Source organism: Gordionus sp. m RMFG-2023, chromosome 3 (assembly GCF_954871325.1).
Source record: "Gordionus sp. m RMFG-2023 chromosome 3, tfGorSpeb1-WG-v2, whole genome shotgun sequence".
Lineage (NCBI taxonomy): Eukaryota > Metazoa > Nematomorpha > Gordioida > Chordodea > Parachordodidae > Gordionus > Gordionus sp. m RMFG-2023.
The window spans coordinates 24,825,818-24,850,039 of record NC_088777.1 but is presented as its reverse complement, the minus strand read 5'-3'; the positions used below and the strand labels follow the sequence as shown (position 1 = coordinate 24,850,039).

General features: G+C 25.5%; 1 protein-coding gene across 11 annotated transcripts in view; it reads right to left on the bottom strand.

Annotated features, from left to right (window-relative positions):
* LOC135925664 (uncharacterized) overlaps positions 1 to 24,222 on the bottom strand; it is an 85,316-nt gene that overhangs the window by 49,492 nt on the left and 11,602 nt on the right. For 7 of the 11 annotated variants that reach the window (XR_010571704.1, XM_065461083.1, XM_065461088.1 and 4 more), the window contains exons 6-7: positions 2,720 to 3,120; positions 2,128 to 2,506 (exon numbers count right to left, since the gene is read on the bottom strand). Coding sequence is in view for 10 of the 11 variants with exons in the window: in XM_065461083.1 (XP_065317155.1) it covers positions 2,128 to 2,506; positions 2,720 to 3,120 (780 nt within the window). In the remaining variant the exon portion in view is untranslated. Of the gene's footprint in view, positions 1 to 2,127; positions 2,507 to 2,719; positions 3,121 to 4,068; positions 4,144 to 4,541; positions 4,728 to 24,222 lie in introns of all 11 variants that reach the window. The other 4 variants (XM_065461091.1, XM_065461089.1, XM_065461090.1 and 1 more) reach the window with 4 other exon arrangements.

The window sequence follows — 24,222 nt, the reverse complement described above, 5'->3', positions numbered from 1 at the left end:
TTGATAAATTATAATTATATTTTTTATGTATCAATTATTTTATATAAATTATAGTATTACCATATTTTTTCGAAATAAATGGTTATAAAATAGATTATATTTAAGAAATTCGAATATATTTTCAAATATTAAAAAGACTTTTTACAAAAAATGATAAATTTAATCAAAAATCTTACTTTAGCATTCTCAAAGAAGATCAAAAAAACAAGATAATTTCTTTATATCATAAACGATTAATCTTGTTAATTAATTGCTTATCCATATTTAATTTCAATAAAATCTTATTGTGTTTACCCCCTTTTATTGTAAATAAGTATATTATATTAACAATCATTTCACTGTAATTTTATAAAAAAACAACGATCTTTTTCAAATATAAAAGAATGGAAACATAGATAAAATTTTATAAAAAAAACAAACGATTTTAATTACAATGTAAAAAATATATTTATTTTATGCGAATATTAGTGTTGCGTAATCGGCTAAATATTTCGCTTAAGCCTAATTAAATCTAGCTGATTTTTAGGCTAAACTTAATTAGGCTTAGCCGATTTTTTCACCTAAAATATTGGCTAAACTTAATTAGGCTTAGCCGATTTTTTCACCTAAAATCTTGGCTAAACTTAATTAGGCTTAGCCGATTTTTTCAGCTAAAATCTTGGCTAAGCCGTTTTGTAGTCGACTAAAATTAGCCAATTACGCAACACTAGCGAATATATACAGTGTTGTGATGATTTAATGTAACTTATTGACGTTTAAATTAAAACGAGGGATCCAAACCGAACCTGAACCATTAAACCGATAAAAACTTATATTTTTTATCGAACCTAAACCGGTAAAAAATTTCTAGCCGAACCTGAACCGAAGCTAAAATGCCTCTGAAACGGTTTGAGTCTCATAATTTTTATAAACTTTAATATATTGCCATTTTACAATATTTTAAGCTTATAAATTATAATACCTAGAGAAAAATTAAATCCAATATTTAAATTATTTGCATATCGTATTATAAATGACAAATCAAATCTGATATTATACAGGCAGTGCCGGCTAACCAAGTTAGTGTGGAAAGATGTTTTTCAACAATTAAATTTATATTATCTCCTTAATGTAAATTGAGTAAGACGATTTGGAAATATAATAATTGTGCCGCATAATAAAAAAAATTTAAGTAATTGTTCATATTAAAATTAATCATTGATATTTATTTGCTATATTTATAAATTTAATATTATTTAATAATGTGAAATTAATAAAAGTGAAGGTTTTATGTATGTGTTTTTCATTTCAATTATGAAATAAAAAAAATTCTTCCCTATACATAATTCGAATGTAGGGTTGAATACAAGCGTTCGAACCGTTTTAGATGTTCGACGAACCGATATTTTTATTTTTGCGAACTGAACCTGAACCTTAAACGGTTATTTTTATCCGAACCTACCGATATTCGTTCTGGTTTGGATCCCTGATTAAAACTCATCCATATAAAAATATTTTGCTTGCAAAAATAATCAAAGCATTATTGAAAATTATTAATATTATAAAATACTAGAATATTTATTATTTTGACTTTTTTTAACTTATAAAAAGAGTGTATTCATAATAATCAAAACAGTATGTCTTTTAGAGATCTGCAAAGTTAGACCCGGCCCGTACCCCCTAATTCTATTTAAAGTATCGGGTGCGGGCCGGGCCTAATATCTAAAAAAAATCGGGCCGGGTCGGGTCGGACCTTGGAAATATTTTTAAATATATCTAAATTTATCAATTTTATATTGAATATTTTATGTAAAATAAAAATATTTGATTTTATTTATTGAAACTAAACGACAAATAACATGTCTTTTATTTTGAGTAATTATAAAGATTAATTTCTATATTTAAATAAATTCGGGTCGGGATGGGTCGGTAAATTTTTTTAAAAAAATTTCGGGTGCGGGCCGGGCCGGCTAAACTTTTCTATAAAAATTTCGGGCCGGGCCGGGCTTGAAAAATTAGGCACGATGTATTCGATCTTAAGTTGAAATTGATATTTAAAAAGATTTTTTTCCGTTAGTTTTTTCTGGGAGGGGGGGGGGTTCCGGGATTCCATTAAAATATATGTAATTTAAACAAAATGATTTAAACCTGGGTTATTAAAATTAATATTTCTTTTTCCAGCTTTGATCCTTTCTTCTAAACTTTTTGCGACTAAATTAATCAGAGCTTCAGGATAATGCGATATTTTTAATGAGTTTTTTTCGATGAAGTTAAAAGTTTCATATAGGTCGGTTTGACTCTTAGAAATCTTTATCTTATAAAACTTCATAAATCTCTCTGAATATTGACTCAATGATTTCGTAGTTTCTTTGGAAATTTGGCCGTATTTTCTAGCACTGTGTAATTCTTGACCGAAAATAGTATTGACATCGTGATTCCAATATGAAAAACATAACTCACAATTTGGTTTATACTTCAAGATTTTTAAGTTTATTCCGTCAAATTTTTGGAAGAATAATTTTGTAAGCTATTTTTAAAAAAAATGTAATATTATAAAATTGGTACTAGATACCTATTAAATCGGGTGTATAGTAAAATCCCGATTTCACGTTTCTCGGGAGAATAATAAACAAGGTGAAATATAATTAATTTTTTTATAAAACACAAAACGATAAAAGCAGGAAAACGTTAAATCGGGGTTCTCCTATATCTAAAAAAAAATTAAATACTATAATTTCACTTGTGAATATATAGATTCTAGTATTAATCCTTGGCAAAAGGAATGTAAAAAATCATATAATTGCCATAAAGGTGATAATTTTTCCTTGGTCGATTTTGTAATTAACTTTATTTGCAAATAATTTTGTAAAAATTTAATTTGAGCATCATTTATAATAGCGTCGTTTGTAATTATGTCTGCAGATTTAATAGATTGTTTATCTTTGATATGAAAATCGCTTCCCTTGTTTTGCATTATTAAAATATCTAACCGAAGCAGGCGCCAATTGGCGCATAAGTCTTGAATAATTATGTAATTAGTATTTATAAGATTTTCATAAACTAATGGGTCTTCCGAATTTAGATTAAGAGTCAGTATAATATTGAATTCGTGTTCTACATATAAACATACTTTTCCGCTAGCTATAGCAAATTTTATTTTAAAATTTGGAATAAATTAGATAATCATATAGATTTAATATTTGACTTTATATTTACCTTGTAATTAATTTAATAATAAAATATGCATAATGATTATATCCATAGACTTATATTAACAGACTGCTCAACGCTCAATTGGATTAGATAATATAATTAAAACATCATTCATTCGGGCGCCATCTTGAAAATAGAAGGTTTCCATTTTAAATAAATATATTTTATACAATTATTACCACATATACTTAGATATTATATGAGAACAATCCTTTGTCGTAAATATTGTAAATTATTTAAAATAATTTGATATTCTCCTAATTTATCTTTATATACTTTTTTTGTTAGATCAATATTTTCATTGAATTTTATAGTATCAAAGGTAGAAGATTAGTCTCCTAACACGTACATTTTTGGAGATATTAGGGTTTAAAGTGGCAAAAATGACGCATTTTTAACATTATGTACCTTCATCCAACTAAACATATAAAAACTACATAAGTGTAGATAACAAATTCAATATCAAAATTATGTACAAAGATTGTACTTTTAGATAAAAATTTTTTTTTTTAACAATTTAGGGCCATTTTATTTAATATTTAATTAAAACAATTTTTTGAAAATAATAAATTTAAGAGACATTAATATACTCTTCTATATTTATAAAAAAAATTCGACCTGGGACGCGGCCAGTTTCGTTCTCAAAATCGATAAAAAATATTTTATCGAAAAGTACAATCTTTGTACGTAATTTTGATATTAAATTTGTTATTTAAACTTATGTAGTTTTTAAGATATATTTAAGTGAATGAAGACGGATATTGGTAAAAATACGTCATTTTTGCCACTTTGAACCCTAATATCTTCAAAAATATAAATGATAGGAGGCTACACTTTAGGATATTATTTTAGTTATATTATCCTTTAATTGCTTACCAAATTTTAAAAAAAATCGAAGACGGTCGGCCGAATGGTGGTTGATTTATCTTGAAATGACCCATTACCATAGCCCTAATATAATAAATATATACATCATATAATCAATAAACTAATTCTATCTTTACCAAATGTAAAATGTGTCCAAAAATTATAATATTTCAAAATCTTCAAGTTATAATTAAAGATATACTTCACTGTCATATTTATTATTTTAAGTATCCTGTTAATAATTTATTTTAGAGCGTAGTATTTTATATGCTTATTAAATTATTTATGTGATTATTATAAGAGATACATAAAGTAAAAATCATTAATTATTAATAGATATAAGATAGTTAATATAATTTATTTTTTTTGGTGTGATTATTTGAAATTTCGCTATTATTTTTAAGGATCTCTTTCTAATCATGCCTAACCTTCATATCCAGTGCCTATTAACAAAAAATATGGTAATTCCCATTTGATAAAACCTGCCCCTTCCTATGATGGTGCAATTATCGAGTGGAAATCACGAATTATCGCTAATCACCCACTTCCAGAAACGAATATGCAGAAGGATTGGGATGGGTCTATTATTGCAAGCTGCGTTGAAACTCCTTTTCAGAATGCAATTATCTAACCGTCCATTATTCTCCTCGATGCTGGACAGGATAAGACTCAAATTTTAAATGAAATGAATATATTTTAAAAATTTTGCGACAAATAAGTAGCTAATATTTTTTTATTTGTTTGTAGAATGATCATAAACTTAATTTTGTTCAGTGTATAATGTAAAACTTTATTGTAAAAAATAATTTCTATATAATAAATTGTGGCCGGGGACAAATAATTTGTATTTTGAGTCTGGCTTTTCGGGAGAAATAAAAAAAAATTGGCTTGGGATCTGCCGGATATATTTTTTTATAAACCGTTCGGGCCAAGTTAGAAAAATTATACCATATGCAGACCACTAGTAAACATTGTGTCATATTTAACAGATAATTTTAGCTATTTTCTTTTTGCAATTAAAAAATTGTAAAAATATTTTTAACTTTATTTAGCTAATTATTTATATTACATAAAACCAATGGGAAATTAATATTATAATAAACATGTTAATTAAATAATATCATATATTAAATAATCAAATGAATTAGAATAAAGTTTGAATTTCATTTTTCCTACCACTGAGATAAATGCGATACTTTTGTAGTGTTGTTAATTAGTTGATTTCTTCCGACTAAGACTAATAGTCATAGTCGAGGAAATCGACTAAAAACTTTAGCGACTAGATTAGTCGACTAAAAACGAATAATTAGTAGACTAAAACGACTAATTTAGTCGACTAATCAGAGAAGATAAACAAAAAGAAGTAAAGTGAGAATTTGTCACTAAAATAACTATATGAGTCATATATAAGTTATTTTTAAATTGTAAACAAAATTTTAGTGAAAAGTGAATAGTCATAATTGTTATTTTTGAACTTTTTTAAAATTATTTTAAAGCAAGGTATAAATATATATAGTAAACATGTTAAATCAAAATTTCAGTGAAGATGTACCATAGGAAAGTGACAATTGTCATAATTCGGATGCATGGGTAAATTGTAAACGTATTTTAAGTTTTTGAAATTTTTTGAAGCAAATTGGTAAAAATATATATTGTAAACATGTTAAATTAAAATTTCAGTGAAGATGTACCATAGATAAGTGACAATTGTCATAATTGTTATTATTGAACTTTTTTTAAAACAAATAGGTAAAAATATATATAGTATATATATTAAATAAAATTTTCATACAATTGAAAAGTGACAATTGTAATAATCATTATTTTTTTTAACTTTTTTGAAGTAACAGAGTAAAATAAATTGTAAACATGTTAATTTAAAATTTAAATGAGGATGTGCCATATGACAATTAATATAATCGTTAATTTTAAGATCTTTAGAATAATTGCTGAAACGAGCTGGGTTTTAGCCTACGCCCTTCCATCAAATTTTAAAAGTGCTAACGGACCGATTTAAAAATTTAAACTCTTATTAGTTATTTAAAATTTATTAGGTAAACATTAAAAAAATATATGCTTCATTTTTAACATTTTTTATACTAAAGTACCGATTACTGTTTTGGATATTATTGTTGAGAGAAGGTAATTAGATTAAAAATACTTTATGGATTTTTTTGCATGTAACTAACATTGACGTGGATAAAAATTTAATTTTACCCTTTTTCCCAAAAGCAAAGAAAATTCAATTATAAATGAAATTTTTGTAATAGATAACATTCCACGTCAAGATTATATCACAAAAGAAGGGTGTAAATTACAATTTATTTAAGGAATCAATCTGATAAATATTTTTTAATTATCAATTGATTTCTTTAAAATTTATAAATGTTTAAAATAAATAAAACATCTTTGAAAACTTAGAAAATAAATTATACAAAAATATATTTTTCAATATTGATATTGAATTTCAAAATCAAAACTAGATAGAGATTATGATCGATCATCTGATTTATCTGATGATTACAACTGCTAATTCATTTTTTGTTCTTTATTCGGTATCTGGTTCCACGTTAAAATTGATATCTATGACTTAATTTAATAAATAACCATACCATGCCTTAATTTTACAAAAATGATTACTTTTTAATTATGTTTTTAAAATCTAGATTGCAATGTAATATTTTTTTTAAAAAAAATAAAATTTAATTTAAAAAATAGTATATTCTGAAATTTTCTTATATTTTTATAAGTTGTTTTGTTTATTTGTTTACCTAAATTTAATAATTCATCACATTTTGAGATTTTATTTCTTATTTTAAATAATTTTAGGGCCTATCTGGCACCATTAATTTTTTGTGTATTTTTAATATTAATTTAATATTATTAAATAACCAATATCTCCCCCGACTCTCTCTCTCCCATTATATTTAAAATTTTTTTTTGTATATTTTTTTCAAAAATATTTTGCTAAATTCTATAATGTCTTTTTCAAATTCAAATTCTCAAGAACTAAAATAATTTTTTTATAAATAAATTAAGGAACCAAATAAATTATAAAATAAAAATACCTTATCTAGATACTTGGAGGTAGAGAAGAATAGTCTTATAATTAGTTCTCAACAGGAGGAGAATGATGTAATATTTTTATTATATATATAATTTATATTAGTATACCCATTAGAGTTGTTATTACAATGTAGAAGAAAATAGACATGAAATCATAAGCAATGAAGAAATCAATATTCGCGAGTTTGACACATATTCAGATGTAAAATATTTCGATAGTTTAAAATTTTAAAAATATATAATTTAATATAATTTTTTTTGTAGTGTTGTTTATAAGTTACTTTGATTAATAACTAGTTACAGTTATTAGTTACATGGGTAAAAATATAATTATTTATAGTTACTAATTAAATTTTTACAAATGTAATTAGTTAGTTATATTTCAAAAACTAGTTACATAATAAGTTACTTTATACATCATTCATAAACGCATTATTTACTGAAAGCATATATTTAACATAAAAATTAGGATATAATAATTATAATCAATTATTTGAAAAAATATATAATTTATTTATATAAAGATAATTAAACCGAAAAAAATATCGGAAAATAGAATATTTTAGGCTCGACCCTAAATCTCCGGGTACACAGGCTAGAAAGTATTTTAATTTTTTAAAAAAAATTTGGTTACAAAATTATGAAACCCAGCAATGTAACTAATTTTTATTAGTATTATTTTTATAAATATTACTGTTATTTCTTTTATAAGCTCAAAATTATAGATAATATTCTCAAAATATTACCGTTTTAGTAATGTTGTTTAACCACCCGATTTGAGCTGATTTAAAAAAAAGGCTAACTCTAAATTTTAGGCTAGTAAATTTTCAAATTATATAATGAACATCACCAGTAACAACATTCTTTTACAACTCACACAATTTACCAACACAACTCTAAAACTAATAAATTTTCAACTCCAAATTTTTATTGAGTAACAAAAAAAATAAAAAAGGATAAAACTAAAATAATATAATGATCATAATTTGCCTAAAAATAGGCCATATAAGCTACAATAAAAATAATACTCCCCTACTAAAATTCTCCCCGATTTTCCTCCTAAAATTCTCCCCAATATCCCTCCTAAGATCCCCCCCCCCCCGATTTCTCCCCTAAAAATTCCCCCGATTCTTCCCCTAAAAATTCCCCCGATTACTCCCCTAAAATTCTCAAATCTCTTTCTTTACCCTTCTCTATTAAACATAGTTTTCCTTGCAATATTTCTTCACATCAATATTTCACATCCAAACCTTCATCACTTTTAATGGGCACAAATACACCCCAATAACCATACTATTTTTTTTACACCACAAATTTTTAAATCAACTTCTAAAATTTTTTATTTCGAAAATCTACACACTAGATATTTATCTCAGTTAAAAAAACTTCTCTATATTATAAATTAAAACATCATTTTTTCAATTCCTCCTATTTTTTTAAACCAATAAATTATTTAACCTTGAATTTTTATTACTATTTTATTTTTTTTAAAAAATTATCCAGCACGCTGTTATATTTTTTTATTACTAAAAATACGTTCCAAATTATTTTTATTTCTTTACCATAATTTATTTAAACAACCACTTTAATATTTATTTCTTCAATTTCAAAATAAAAAGTAAAAAAAATATTGAATATCTCATCTTTTAAAAAAAATTATTTTAGCATCTCCTTTATCCTAAATATTCTTTACATAACATGACCCTTTTTAAGAAGCTCCCTTTTTTTATAAAGAAATATTCTCTTCGCATAATTATATCCAATCTTAAACTCGTGAATATATTCTTCCCTTTAGAACCAACTCATTTTTTATTATTTTCTCCTTCGCCTCTGATTTGTTTTCAACCCATTAGTATTCACCTCACTCCTTTTTTTTAAGCTATATCCAATGTATATTTCAAAAAAAATCCAATTTCTCCTCCTCCAAAGCTTTATTAAAAAATATTTTTTTAGTTTTTCTAGCGCTTGCTACTTCCCTTTTTATTAATATTCAAACGCTTTCTTATTTCGCGATATTATTCTACGCTTTCGTCGCTACATTATTTTTGAACTCCTAAATTATAAATTATCGCTCTCGTTAAAACTTTGGCTCCTACACAAATTAATTCACTTTAGAGGACCATTACGCCGTTCTCTTTATTTATCACCGCACTATTCCATGAAATCTCCAAATATTTGTTCAATATTTTATACCCCACAAAGTACAACTCATTTCTAATCTCGAAACTAATAATTTCACTCTTATTACATCCCTCGTCGTTTTTTAATGCAAAATTTATTATCTCTTCACACATTGGTCACAAACAGAATTGTTCCTCTCTGTAAAAAATTATACATTCATATAAATTGACATCTCTTTCCCCTTCGAACATTAACTTTCGGCACTACTGAATTTCAACACTTATACATTTTCACTCCCACATTTATATATTTCTATATTAATATCAATCTCTCCCACAATTGTATTTTACTATGGCGTTTTGAGCTCTCTATAAAATTTATTTCATTGACTCCAAAATAATTTAACACAGCATTTGTACACTTTATTTTCTATAATTATTACGCATTAAACAAATCAAAAATTCCAACAATACATTTTTTAAAACTAAATCTCATTTAAAACAATTATGGGTTAAACATCTATAAAATTTCGAGGCTTTCTGGATAAAATATTGAGTTAGTCCTGTTTAAAAATTGGTTTAAAATGAGCTGTTTAACAACACTACCATTTTGTATAATAATAATGAATCAATTTTAAAAGATAAAATATATTTTTTATATAAATAATATATAGATAGAGCCTATAACTAGCCAAGATGCTAGTATAAGTAACTTATCACAGATTTCTGATATATCTACATCAAGTAAGTTAAATATTTCGAATATATTCAAAATGACTCAGACGAAATCTCGTCGGAAGTGTATATACTGTAATGCACATTATAGTTTAAATACAGCCACAAGTACGTATTTTTAAAATTTAATATACAATTATAATATATATTTTTAGCAAATTTAAAAAGACATATTTCTATATTTCATTCTTATCTAAGAATAGAAAATAATAATAAAAAAATAAATTCTTTAGTAGGGATAAGGAAATTACTTCCTCACGAAAACACGCAATTAAACAAATTGATTATAATATATATAATAAAAAATAACATCTCATTTAATAAAATAGAATCGCCGTTTTTCCGAGATATTTTCTCATTTATATTTAAAAATGAGAAGATTTGGTGCAGACAAACTGCTGCATGCTATGTAAAAGATTTATTTCATAAATCTAAAAATAAAATTATTAAAGACCTTAAACAGGTAAATAGTAAAATCAGCCTGACAACTGACTTATGGACAGGAACAAATTCCTTCTCATATTTATCAATAATACATTATATTTATAATGATTGGAAATTTGTGAATCTCATATTTGATTTCATTGAATTACCTCACCCACATACGGGGGCAGAAATATCAGAATCTATCCAAGCTTCTCTCGAATCTTTCAAAATTCATGATAAAGTTATGGCGGTTACTCATGATAATGCTAAAAACATGATAGCAGCATCGCGCATATTGAGTCAAACTCCAAAACAGTAATCGGTACTTTAGTATAAAAAATATTAAAAATGAAGCATATATTTTTTTAATGTTTACCTAATAAATTTTAAATAACTAATAAGAGTTTAAATTTTTAAATCGGTCCGTTAGCACTTTTAAAATTTGATGGAAGGGCGTAGGCTAAAACCCAGCTCGTTTCAGCAATTATTCTAAAGATCTTAAAATTAACGATTATATTAATTGTCATATGGCACATCCTCATTTAAATTTTAAATTAACATGTTTACAATTTATTTTACTCTGTTACTTCAAAAAAGTTAAAAAAAATAATGATTATTACAATTGTCACTTTTCAATTGTATGAAAATTTTATTTAACATATATATACTATATATATTTTTACCTATTTGTTTTAAAAAAAGTTCAATAATAACAATTATGACAATTGTCACTTATCTATGGTACATCTTCACTGAAATTTCAATATAACATGTTTACAATTTATATTTTTACCCATTAACTTGACGATTATGACAATTGTCACTTTTCTATGGTGCATCTTCACTGAAATTTTAATTTAACATGTTTACAATATATATTTTTACCAATTTGCTTCAAAAAATTTCAAAAAAACTTAAAAATGACGATTATGACAATTGTCACTTTTCTATGGTACATCTTCACTGAAATTTTAATTTAACATGTTTACAATATATATTTTTACCAATTTGCTTCAAAAAATTTCAAAAAAACTTAAAAATGACGATTTTGACAATTATCACTTTCCTATGGTACATCTTCGCCTAAATTTTATTTTAACATGTTTACAATCTATATTTATACCCACTTGCGTTAAAAAAATTCAAAAACTTTTAAAATGACGATTATGACAATTGTCACTTTTCTATGGTGCATCTTCACTGAAATTTTGATTTAACATGTTTACAATATGTATTTATACCTTGCTTTAAAATAATTTTAAAAAAGTTCAAAAATAACAATTATACAATTTTCACTGAAATTTTGTTTACAATTTATAATTTTAACCTGTTCCTTCAAAGAAAAAGAAATTCAAAAAATATTATAAATAACTTATATATGACTCATATAGTTATTTTAATGACAAATTTTCACTTTACTTCTATTTTTTTATCTTTTGATTAGTCGATTAAATTAGTCGTTTTAGTCGACTAATTAGATTTTAGTCGACTAATTAGTCGTTTTTAGTCGACTAAATTAGTCGTTTTTAGTCGACTAAATTAGTCAAAAATTAGTCGATATCGACTAATTTAGTCGGTAAAGTTTTTAGTCGAATTTTTCGACTAAAACTATTAGTTAGTCGTCTGTTAGTCGACTTAATTTTGTCGATTAACAACACTTTGTGTCCCGGAAATTCATTTGGCCTTTAAAAATCTATTTTCGAGATTGGTTTCCATTCTTAAATATTCAACCTTGTTGACAAATATATAATAAATCCCCGGGATATTAATTCTCACATAATTATATATTCCATAGGTGTTAGTAAATGATTTTAATAAGGACGTTACAGACTTGGTATAGCCACTAACCTATTAGTAATTTCCATTAATCTTTCGCAAGAAGTTTTGCATTTGCAAAAAAATGTCATTCTGCCTTGATATTAAAGTTATTTTAATGGTTATATAGGTTTATATAAAGTTTTTTTTGTTTTAATCGATTTTTATGTGGGGTGAAAGGATTATTGAGCTTAATTTTTATTACCATAGTTGTTACTTTATTACTCTTTACAAAATGTTATTATTTATTCCTTATAATGCTTCCAAATTAAGGATTTAAAATAATAAATACAATTTGGTAAATGTTATTTTGCATTTTTTAAATATTAAAAAACGCAAAATAATCTGATTTTTTAGAATTTTAGTTTTAATACTATTATACACATAGTTCCCACTTTTTAAAAAACATTAAACCATACTACTTATATTTAAAGAGTTATAACTATTAGCCCAGTACTAGTTCCAATCTAAGATTTACAAATATTAGGAAGTATAATGTCTATCTGTAAAAAAATTTGAAAGAAAAAAAAGAGCTATTTTTTTTTATAGCGATTTCCGATTTTGGTAATAGACTTATTTTCAATAAAAAATATTTTGTATCATATTAGAGCTATTTAATAATAAATGATGCCTTTAGCTTAATTACTTTTTGAGATGTTAAAATTAAATAGTGTATTTTGGAATTTTTGTGCTTCTAAAGATGGCCATGTCTCATGAAGTAAGCCGATTTGAAATTTTTTTTACATATTTATAGTTAGTGTATATACTATCAACATATAAATTTTAAAAAAATCGAAGGGGTCGGGTTGAGAATTTACATTATGAAATACATGTATTATTATTTTTGAATTGAGCGACTATATGATATTTAGTGTTTTTAATTGTCAATTTAATATTTTTATTGGTGATGTTGTTGTATGCTATAATAATAATGAGGTTAGGGTTAGAAATTTTTTTAAATATTGTTATTTTGATTATTTTATAAATAAATTCATTTTATTATAATATAAAATTTATACATTTTATCAGGGTTGTGCATTTGACCGGTCAAATTCAAATAAATGCTTTTTAAGTCAATATTAACTTTATTTTGTATATATAATCATAAAATGAATCTATGTATATTAAATTTCATAATATTTTTTTAATTCATTCCATAGTTAATGTTTCGCCCTCCGTGGCAGAGTTTTGTTCCTATTCATATTCAATATTATTATTTTCTTTAATATTTTTAATCAATGTTATAATATACTCTTACCAATTTTTCTGTTGTAGAAGTCTTCAATCGATTTCTGTTTTTCGTATGGATATTGCCCCAAACTGACAAATTTCTTTCAGAGGAAGAAGTTGCACTAGGGAATGTTAGTAAAATATTAAATACTTCTCTTAATGGGTATGGTGGGCAAAGTGCATTCCATCAACTTGAGGCCGAAATCTGATGTTTCTTATGGAAGCTACCACTTTCCCCATATTTTGGCTATTAAATATGCTGCTTTTACTTCTGAAATTTATTATATCACTTAAAATATTTTGATTATCATCAACTTGTAAAATACCTAATTCTTGTATTATGTCACATGCTTCAAAATTAATTACCAGTAAGATGCTCCCCTTGATATTGGGGGTCCAATAAATATGCAGCATTGTGAGCACAAGTATTTAGCTTAATATAGAATCATGGCATGATTGTATTATGAGTTTTTTTTCCAAATTAAGCATCTCGTTTTTTACGTGGGCCAATGTACATTAATCCCCTTGCACTTTCAACAATGAGGTAGCTAAAGATTGGAGTATAGCTAAAAAATTTAAATTTTTCGTCCAAAATATTTCTTCATTTAATATATTAATAGCAATTACAATGGGACAAATATCACATAAAGCTTATTCAACAATTGATTCTTTCAGAGCTTTCTTACATGTATTAGCTTCATACATTTTATTGGCAATGCCCATCTTGTTTGGCTAATTGTACTTAATGAAGATGGTATACCATGTTGATTCTTATTAGGGGAAAATACTGCAGCTGGTATGTTCATTCTTGAAAAATTGTCGTTCAAAATCGTGAAAGAATAACTGCAATGTATGCGCAGCACAACCATAATATTAGATTTTAGAATTCTCAAGGCTGCTTTCATATTAGCGGCATTATCAGGGTTAATGATGCTTGGTACCTTAAGGTACCATCTATCAAATTTGAATTTTGTTTATTTTCATTTGGATAGGCACTACCAAATATATTTATAATATATATTTGAAAAATCGTAATTTTTGGAAAGCCTCTATGGCCTAGTCGGTTAGAGCTTCGTTTACTCATCCCATGGTCACGGGTTCGAATCCCGATAATAATTATGTTTTTTTTCTTATTCTAACTTGGTGGTTCCATCCTTGGGGGTATGATATATAGGAGGCCGGACTCGACCACGTGATTCTATATTAATATATTAAATAATAAGTCTTATTACATTTTAATAAATTTTGGTCGGTATTTAGCACATTATGTTGGTATTTAGAATATTTCCATACATTCACTTGGTAGTAAGCATCATTAACCCATTATCAGCAACTAAAGAATATACTTTTACCGGATTCAATTCATGAATTATATTTTTAAATTTCTGGGCAATATAATCTGCCGTGGCGATTTTCCACATATTTAAAAATTTGTAGAATACTGGAACAGGCGTCATCACCATAAAATTAATAATACTCACGTTTCTGATGTTGCTCCATCCATCTGATACAGTTGAAAAGTGAGGAGCTTTATCTATTATATCTGCAACTCTCGCCTCCATATCTCCTGATGCTTTGTCTCGAAGATATCCAGTCAGCTGCCTTCGCCTGGATAAAGTGTAAATAGGACATATATTTTTAAAGAATTCTTGGATGTAGGGATTTTCAGTGATGTGGAAAGGTAAATTTTTCGCATATACGGCCTTTGTAAACAATTGATCGAGCTCATTTTTTTGTTTAGGATTCATTCTTATGAAACCGGTTATACAAGATTGAGATTTACATTTAATCGCCTTGCTTGTAGATTGATCAGAGAAAATGAAATCAAATTTTCTTGAGTCAAAAGAAAAAATATTGTCAATTTGATAGTCTTTCTCATTAATTTCACCCAATTCTTCTTTAGAGCTAGAAGTATTACAAATTATATTTGTATAATATTTTGTAGAGGTTGATATTTTGGAATTTTAATAAAATTTTTCCTTAATTATGACAGGACACATAGTACAGCTGCTTAATAAATGTTTGACCATTCTATCAAAGTGGGTAATATAGGACATCTCCAAAACATGCACACCGCTTTAACAGATATACCATCGCGTACTTCTTGAAAATGTATCTAAACTTGATTCTATGGATTGACCATAATTTCTAATATATCAAAATTTAACTATAAAAGATTTTGATTATTGTAAAGTTAATCAATCTTAATATTTTATAATTATCGATTGCTTAATATTATGTAAAATATAATATAATATTGAAAAAATTATTTTGTAAATCTGACCAGAACAACTAAAAAGAAATTAATTAAATTCTTATGTAACAAGTGGAAGTAAAATAAATGATAATTAATATAATTTATACTCGGTTAAATATTGAATAAAAATTAAATTTATTAAAAAATAAATCATGATTTAACTAAATTATTATATTTATTTATTTTAGTAATAAAAAGAATTCTTTTATTTTCGATTACTTCATGATACCAATATATTTTTAAATAAATTGTAACCTAATAAGATTGATAAACAAGCTTTTAATGCATACTAGTTAATTATATCAAAATATTTATTCACCAATAATATTTTAGAGTATTTGGCAGGTCGCCAATTGACCGAATTTCGACATACCAACCTTGCATTTTATATATTTTATAAAAAAATTTATTGACAAACTATTAATTATAAACATTGGCTAAAATTTTGTGTTAAAAAATATATGGTATTTATTTATCTTAAATTTAATTTAAAAAAAAATTCATTCGTAAAGTTTTGAACGAACGTTAATGCGTTCCTTTTGAACGTGTTCGATTTTTGCAAATGAACGTTGAACCCGTTCAATTTTTTTCAGAAAAGTTCACAGCACTATTGAATTGTTAGATGGTATATTATATTATAATTAGAAGTGGAAGAATTTTGATTTATTATATCTCATATTTTTTATGTTTTCATGAATTATTTAGGTTTTCATTTATAATTTTCCAAATTTATTCTTTTAAAAACTTTTACCATTTTTAATTTATGGCATATTTATATTATAAAATAAATATTTATATTTTGTTTTAAATCAAAACGGCATTTTTTTATATAAAAAAAATATATATAAATTAATTTTTCAATTTTTCTTAAATTTTTATTTATTTTTGTCATTCCTTCTTATTTTATTTCTAACTTTTTGCGATTTCTTTACTTTATTTGTATCTTTTCTCAATTTATTTTTCTTACTATATTTTTTCTCAATTTTTTTTCTTCTCATTTTTGATAATTCTTTTGTATTTTTAAAAATAATATATAAATTTAGGTCCATTTTTTAAACAATTCTTTACGTTTTTTTTCATCATACATATGTCGTAATTTTTAAAGGGATCATAACTATCCGGGATCTTCACGGGATTTAAAGGAATCCCTTTAAAATTTCAATTTTTTAAAGGATAAAGAACTATACGGCATTATCACGTTTGAACCATGATATAGAAGAATCTTATTTTAAAAAGCGTTTTCCGCGCGTTTCGTTTTTTAATTTTATTGTTATTCATTAATTTTCAATGTTGTTTTTTTTATCCTTATGAAATAGGATATGTCTAATATAGGGTATCAATCGATAGCTAATCAAAAGATCAATTCAACTGGTGGTCAATTTCTCCGACATAATGGGCGGGTCTAGGTATTGGGGGGTCAGAAATATTTTTATCAACACAAAATATCGATATGGGTAACAAATAAAAGCTAATTTTAATAAGGGTTGGTCTGGTAGGGGGGGGGGGTGTAAAAAATAAGGGTATCAAATAAATGCTAATTTTAATATCGTTTGACTGAAAGTCTTCATTCTTGGTCTGGATGGGTATGACTTGGTCTGGGGGGGTAAGGGTGGGGGATAAATTGTTTTGATATGGGTATCAAATAAAAGCTAATTTTAATATGGTTTGACTGAAAGTTTTCATTCTTGGTCTTGATGGGTAGACTTGGTCTTGGGGGGTGTAAAAATAATTTTTTTTGATATGTGTATCAAATAAAGGTAATAAAAATATTTTTTTATTGTAATAATAATAATCACTCATAGAGGGCGGGTCTAGATCTTGGGGAGTCAGGAATATTTTTATCACCACAAAATATCGATATGGGTATCAAATAAAAGCTAATTTAAATATCTTTAGATTAAAATTATTCATTTTTTGTCTTGATGGGTATGACTGTCAAGCCCTCAACATATTAACAAAATGTATAGTTGGATAGAATTTACAGAAATAAAAGAGAATGAAGATAAAACAATTTTTTTAAATCTTTTTTCGGTTCCAATTCTGAACTTGAAATATATAATTTGCAGTGTTCTATATTTAGCGCGTTATTCCATAGCTATTTTTTTTAGTATCGATAGCTTTAGCGTGCTATATTTTTTTAAAAAGAGAGATAGCGGTAGCTCATTACTAAATTAATAGCAAAAATTAATATAATAATTTTATAATTAATTCTAAAATCATAATCTTTTTATTTTATCTGTACCAAATTATCAGTCTTGTTAAGGAGCGGTGCTACATTTTTTCAAAAAAAGCTGGAGCGCCCCTTTAAAAATGAGGAGCGGGAGTAGCTCCTTCCTCCGCTCCTTTAAATTTAATATATAAATTATATTATTTTTTAAATATTAATAATATTTGTTAATTAAAATTTAATGAAAATAAAATTTTATTTTATTTAAATTTATTCATTATTAAATGTTGAGCCGAGTTTTATATTGATTTTTCATCTAATCATTTGAAACATTAAACATCAGTTTTTCCTTTTTATATTGAAAATTTTTTGAAAAATCTTGTAAGTCATATTAATATTCATTTTATAGATATATAATAAAAAATAGTTTTAGATATTATGGATTTAGAGATTATAGAAAAAGAAACCGAATTTCCATTTCCACCATACAAAAAATATTTCAAGCTTATAGATGATACATATGATAAAGTCAACTTAAAGGCGAAATGCCTATTGTGCATTAACAACAAAATGATTTCTTTCTCTAAAATCAGCAGCTTTAATTTAAAAAAACACCTTAAGGTAAAATCAATATTTCTTTATTTTATAATAAATTTTTTTAAAATGGTTTTAATTATTTTTGGGCAATTCATTACATTAGTTGAGCTTGGGTTGTCAGATATGATGCTTTTTTATATTTTTATATTTATTTTAATTTTCTCATTACTTGTTCAACCTCCTTTTTATACATTTTTTTTCTAAATTTAAAGTATTTTTTTAAATTGAATTGTAACATCCAAATTAAAAATATACATTTTATTATGGTAAAATTTATATTTAATTTGATTTTTTTATTTTATTTTGATCAATAAACTTGGAAAATAATTATTTATTTTTATTTTATATTAATAAAATAAGTAAAACAAAATAATAAAAAAAAAATTAAGTACCTAAAAAGATATTTATACTGCTCATTAAATATTTGTCAATTTCTTATTAAAAAATCTACCTTAATAATTTGATGTTTTAGATTATCAGTTAAAAATAATAAAGTTGATTTTTATAAAATAAATTTTAATTTAATTTATAAATTTATATTTAGAGAGTACATGATAATCAATATTCAAAAATTGAAAATCATATCAATAGTTATAATAAAAAAGATATTAGCCAAAATATAAAGTCTTCCTCTTCTGAGAAAAAACAGTCAATATTAAATTTTAGTCAAAAAACATATGAACCTACAAAAACTGAAGGAGATAATGCAATCATTGATTATGTCATTGAGACACTAGTTCCTTTATCAACTGTAGATAATCCTAGCTTTGCCAAAATGATAAAAACGTTTTCCCCTTCAGCAAAGGTAATGTGCCGCCAAACACTAATAGCAAAGATAGGTTTGCGTTATGATAAAATGATGGATGATATTATAGAAATGCTTTCTGGAGTATCTTATGTGTGTACCACAGCTGATTGCTGGAGTGGATTTAGAAGGTAGTGCCTATATTTTTAAATGTGCTTGATTAATTTAACTTATAAAGGTCTTTTTTGGGTGTAACTGCTCATTGGATTGACACAAAATCATTGCAAAGAAAATCAGCAACTTTAGCCCTAAGACGTGTTCAAGGCAAGCATACTTTTGATGTTTTGGCTAAGATGATAATTGATATACATAAAAGCTTTAAAATTCAGAATAAAGTGATAAAAACCATTACTGATAATGGTAGGAACTTTGTGAAGGTATTCAGGTAATCTCAAATATTTATTTTAAAATTATAACTTTCCTTTTATTTTTTAGAATGTTTGAAGATAAAAGTTCTGAGATTGATGATGATTTCCAATTTGTGGATATTGATGATATCCTAAATAATAGGGAAGAAAGTTTTGATTATCTCCCTCAACATTCAAGATGTGCTTGTCACAATCTTAATTTGGTGCCAACAGTTGATGCAGAGAAAGCTTTAGGGTATAGAAGCTTTCAAATAGTATCTCAAAGTTTATTCCAAAAGTGTCAATCTTTGTGGAATAAACAAAATATGTCTACAAATATGGCGGACGAAATTATCAGAAAGTTGGGTAGGTATCTAATATGCCCAAATTCCACTAGGTGGAATTCGTATTATGAGTCTATGGTTTTGCTAGAGAAAATGTTAGATGAAAAACAAAAGGACCTTGATGAGTTGTGTGATAACCATGGGCTTATACGTTTTAACTCCCAAGAACGTAAATTTATTAAAGAGTATAGTCAAGTAAATATTAATATAATCGTTATCTTAGTGATATAAATAATAGGTTATGGAACCTATGAAAAAAGCTCTGAAAATCCTTGAAGGGGATCTTCATATGGACATGGGTTTCCTAAGTCCTACCATTTTTAAACTCATTTCAAAATTAAATGAATTATCAGCTTAAGAGTTTTGCCAACCTCTTGTAAAGTCTCTCATCAGCGGTATTAATAAAAGGTTTATAATAAAACATAAATTATATCTATTTAAATAACCTTATTACAGATTTCCAAATATTTATAATGATGATAATATAATTGCAGCGATTGTCCATCCTGCATTTAAATTGAATTGGGAATGGATAAAAGATCCAAAAAATATGGAACTAAAAGCCAGATTAATTAATATTTTAAGGAAACAAATACCCGACGGAAAAATAGCTACAACTAGTTCACGGGAACCTTGTAATGATTTGGAAGATTTCTTTGGATTCCATGAAATCGATTACCATGAAAATAATATATTGGATAGATATTTTTTAAATAATGATAGCAAAATTACTATTTTTGAACAATTCCATGAATTAAAAAATATTTATATTAAATACAATACCCCGCTTCCCTCTAGTGCTCCTGTGGAGCGCCTATTTAGTATCGCAAAACAGGTCTTAGGGGAGAAGCGTGGGTGTTTGTTAGATTCTAATTTAGAAAATTTATTACTTTTAAAAGCTAATAAAAGATTATAAATATTTTGATATATCATATAATATAAATAAAACGTTTTGATAAAAAAATATGATTTTGTTTCGTGTACCTTCTAAAAAAATGAAAATCAAAGGAGCGGTTATGGAGCGGCACTCCATTAGTTGGAGCGGGAGCGCTCCTTATAATATGTAGTAGCGGGAGCGGGAGTTCGCTCCTTTTGAGAAGGTAGGAGCGGGAGCGGGAGTCGCTACTTTTAAAAAGGAGCGTTAACAAGATTGCAAATTATCAATATCTACTGTCGACATTTAAAAAAAAAATTTTTTTGAAAAATATATTTACAATGCATATTTTTAAATGTAAATTTAAATAAATAAAATAAAAAATTATGATTTTAGTATTAATTATAAAATTATTATAATTATTTTTGCTATTTATTTAGTAACAAGCTCTTTTTAAAAAAAATGTAGCATGCTAAAGCTATCGATACTAAAAAAATAGCTATGGAATAACGCGTTAAATATAAAACATTGCAAATTATATATTTCAAGTTAGGATTGGAACCGAAAAAAATTTAAAAAATTGTTTTATCTTCATTCTCTTTTATTTCTGTAAATTCTATCCATCTAGACATTTTGTTAATATGTTGAGGGCCTGACAGTCATACCCATCAAGACAAAAAATGAATAATTTCAGTCAAACCATATTAAAATTAGCTTTTATTTGATACCCATATCAAAAAAATTATTTTTTACACCCCCCCCCCTTCTTTCAATTAACCCCTCCCCCTCTCCCCCAAGACAAAGAATGAAGACTTTCAGTCAAACCATATTAAAATTCGCTTTCATTTGTTACCCATATCGATATTTTGTGTTGATAAAAATATTTCTGACCCCCCAAGACCTAGACCCGCCCATTATGTGGGAGGGATTGACCACCAGTTGAATAGATCTTTTGATTAGCTATCGATTGATACCCTATATTAGACATATCTTATTTCATAAGGCCAAAAAAAATAACATTGAAAATTAATGAACAATAAAATTAAAAAACGAAACGAAACGCGCGGAAAACGCTTAAGATTCTTCTATATCATGGTTCAAACGTGATAATGTCGTATAGTTCTTTATCCTTCGAAAAATTGAAATTTTAAAGGGATCCCTTTAAATTCCGGATAGTTATGATCCCTTTAAAAATTACTACATATGTATGATGAAAAAAAACGTGCTTCAAAAAATCGAGATAAGTTATCCTCCTCCAATCCATCCTTTACGTAAAAAAAGGATATCTCAAAATTAACAGTTCTTGCATTTTCATTTCTATGGTTTTCAATGAATTTTTTCAAAGCTATAATTTTATTTTTTGTTCCTTCTGTGGAAGTTTTATCAATGGCCCTTGAAGCTTGAATACAGTATGTATAATTGCAGAAATAACATATTGATCTTCATATATATGTTCAAATTTTAAAAAAAAATAAAATATATGTAATTAATCTGATAGTGAAAGGTTTAATACCTTTTATTAATCTCATTTAATACTGCGCCTATCAATAGTTGAAAATATCTTAAGCCACTTATTTTTTTAATTTTAAAATAATTATCGTTATTGTTGGGGTCAAATAGACAATGCATTTTTTCTTAATTTAATTATTTTAATTAGTTATATTATATAAAATAAAATAATTAATATTATAATCAAATGTCATTTTAAATTGTAATTGAAGATTTTGAAACTGATATAACATTTTTTAGGCCCATTTTACATCTGGTAAGCATTAAATTAGTTCCTTCAATATAAAATGTTACTGTAAAATATTTATTATATTTGGGCCATGGTAATGTTAATTCATCTGATTTTTAATTTTCAGAATCAGATGATGATGATAAAATAATAATATCCATGCTTATGCTAATCTATTATATTAAAATATAAACAATAATATTCAAATTAATAAACTATAATAATGGTGTGTTAAAAAAATTGAAATGTGAAAAAGCAAAAACAGTTGATTATAAAATATTAGACTTTTTCTTAAAAAATCGGATTAATATTAAATTTTTCAAATAAATAAAAATTGTTTTTTAAAATTGAACGAACGTTAAATTCGAAAGCGTTCGTCATAAAAAGGGAATGAATTTTGTTTTTCTAAAATTTTGCATAGCAATAATATTAAAAAAAGTTTTAGTCTATCAATTATTTATTGTTTAAAATTAAAGTAATTTCTTCGATCCTGTACTACGACTCTGAAGAATGGTGCTGGATTGAGGAAAATAAAATAAAATCAGGGACCTTAAGATTTCACCATATATAAAAAGAAAAAATGGTAAAAAAAACCATATTTATATATGATATATATATTAGGATTTCGCTTATTAATTTTCTTATATTCAATTAATTTTTTAAAATCAGTTTAATTAATGTCAATGTTGGCTAGTCAACTCTTTATAGATGTATGTAAGTCAGTTTAATATTGTAGATATTTTAATTAATGTGTTGATTTTAATAGTGATCATATTTTTAAGTTTCGCTTTAGTAGTAAGCGTAAGAAGAAATACGTCTTGTATAAGAATTGAAGGAAAAATTGTTGAGGAAGTTAAAAAGTTTATAAGAGAAAAAGATAATTTAAAAGAGGATACAAACATGAGACATTTTAGCTGTTGAAGTTGTGGTCAGCCTAGTCATATGTAGCGACAATGTGAATTAACTAAAGATTTAAAAATGCGCGAGACGTGGTAAGAATGGCCATTTCGCTATAAGATGCAGAAGGAACATTTTTTTATTAAAGTGTAACAAATGCGGTCAAGATGGACATTGTAAGAATGGACTATATATTTATGTATAGATAATAATAATTTTTCGAATTTTTAAATTATAAATAAAGTGATAATAACAAAGGTAAGGTACAGATAAAACAAGATATAAATATAGAAGATCTGAATTTAGAAATGTATAGGACAAATAAGTTGAATTGTGAGGATGTGCGAAAGGTAAAATTACAAATTTTTTTTATAGAAAAATAAATGCCAGAGAATTAAGATAAAAATAGAAGAGTCAAAAATAAGTTTTTATTAGATACAGGAGAGGAAATTAGTCGTGAGTGTAAAAGATTTTAATAAATTTTGGCCAAAAAAGAATTGATTGTGAAGAAAATAAGAGCCAGACAATTCGATGGTAGCATAGTTAAAGTTTTAGGTTATTATGATAAAGGTATCTGAAATTAATAAGAGTATAACGTTATGGATAACAACGTTGAAAATTGAGTCAATTTTAGGTTGGTGACATTAAGACAATAGGTCTTGATTACAATTGGTGGAATTTTTTTGAAAATTCTCCGAGTTTAATGAGGTAAATAGAGAAATAATAATATCGATAAGATTAAGTT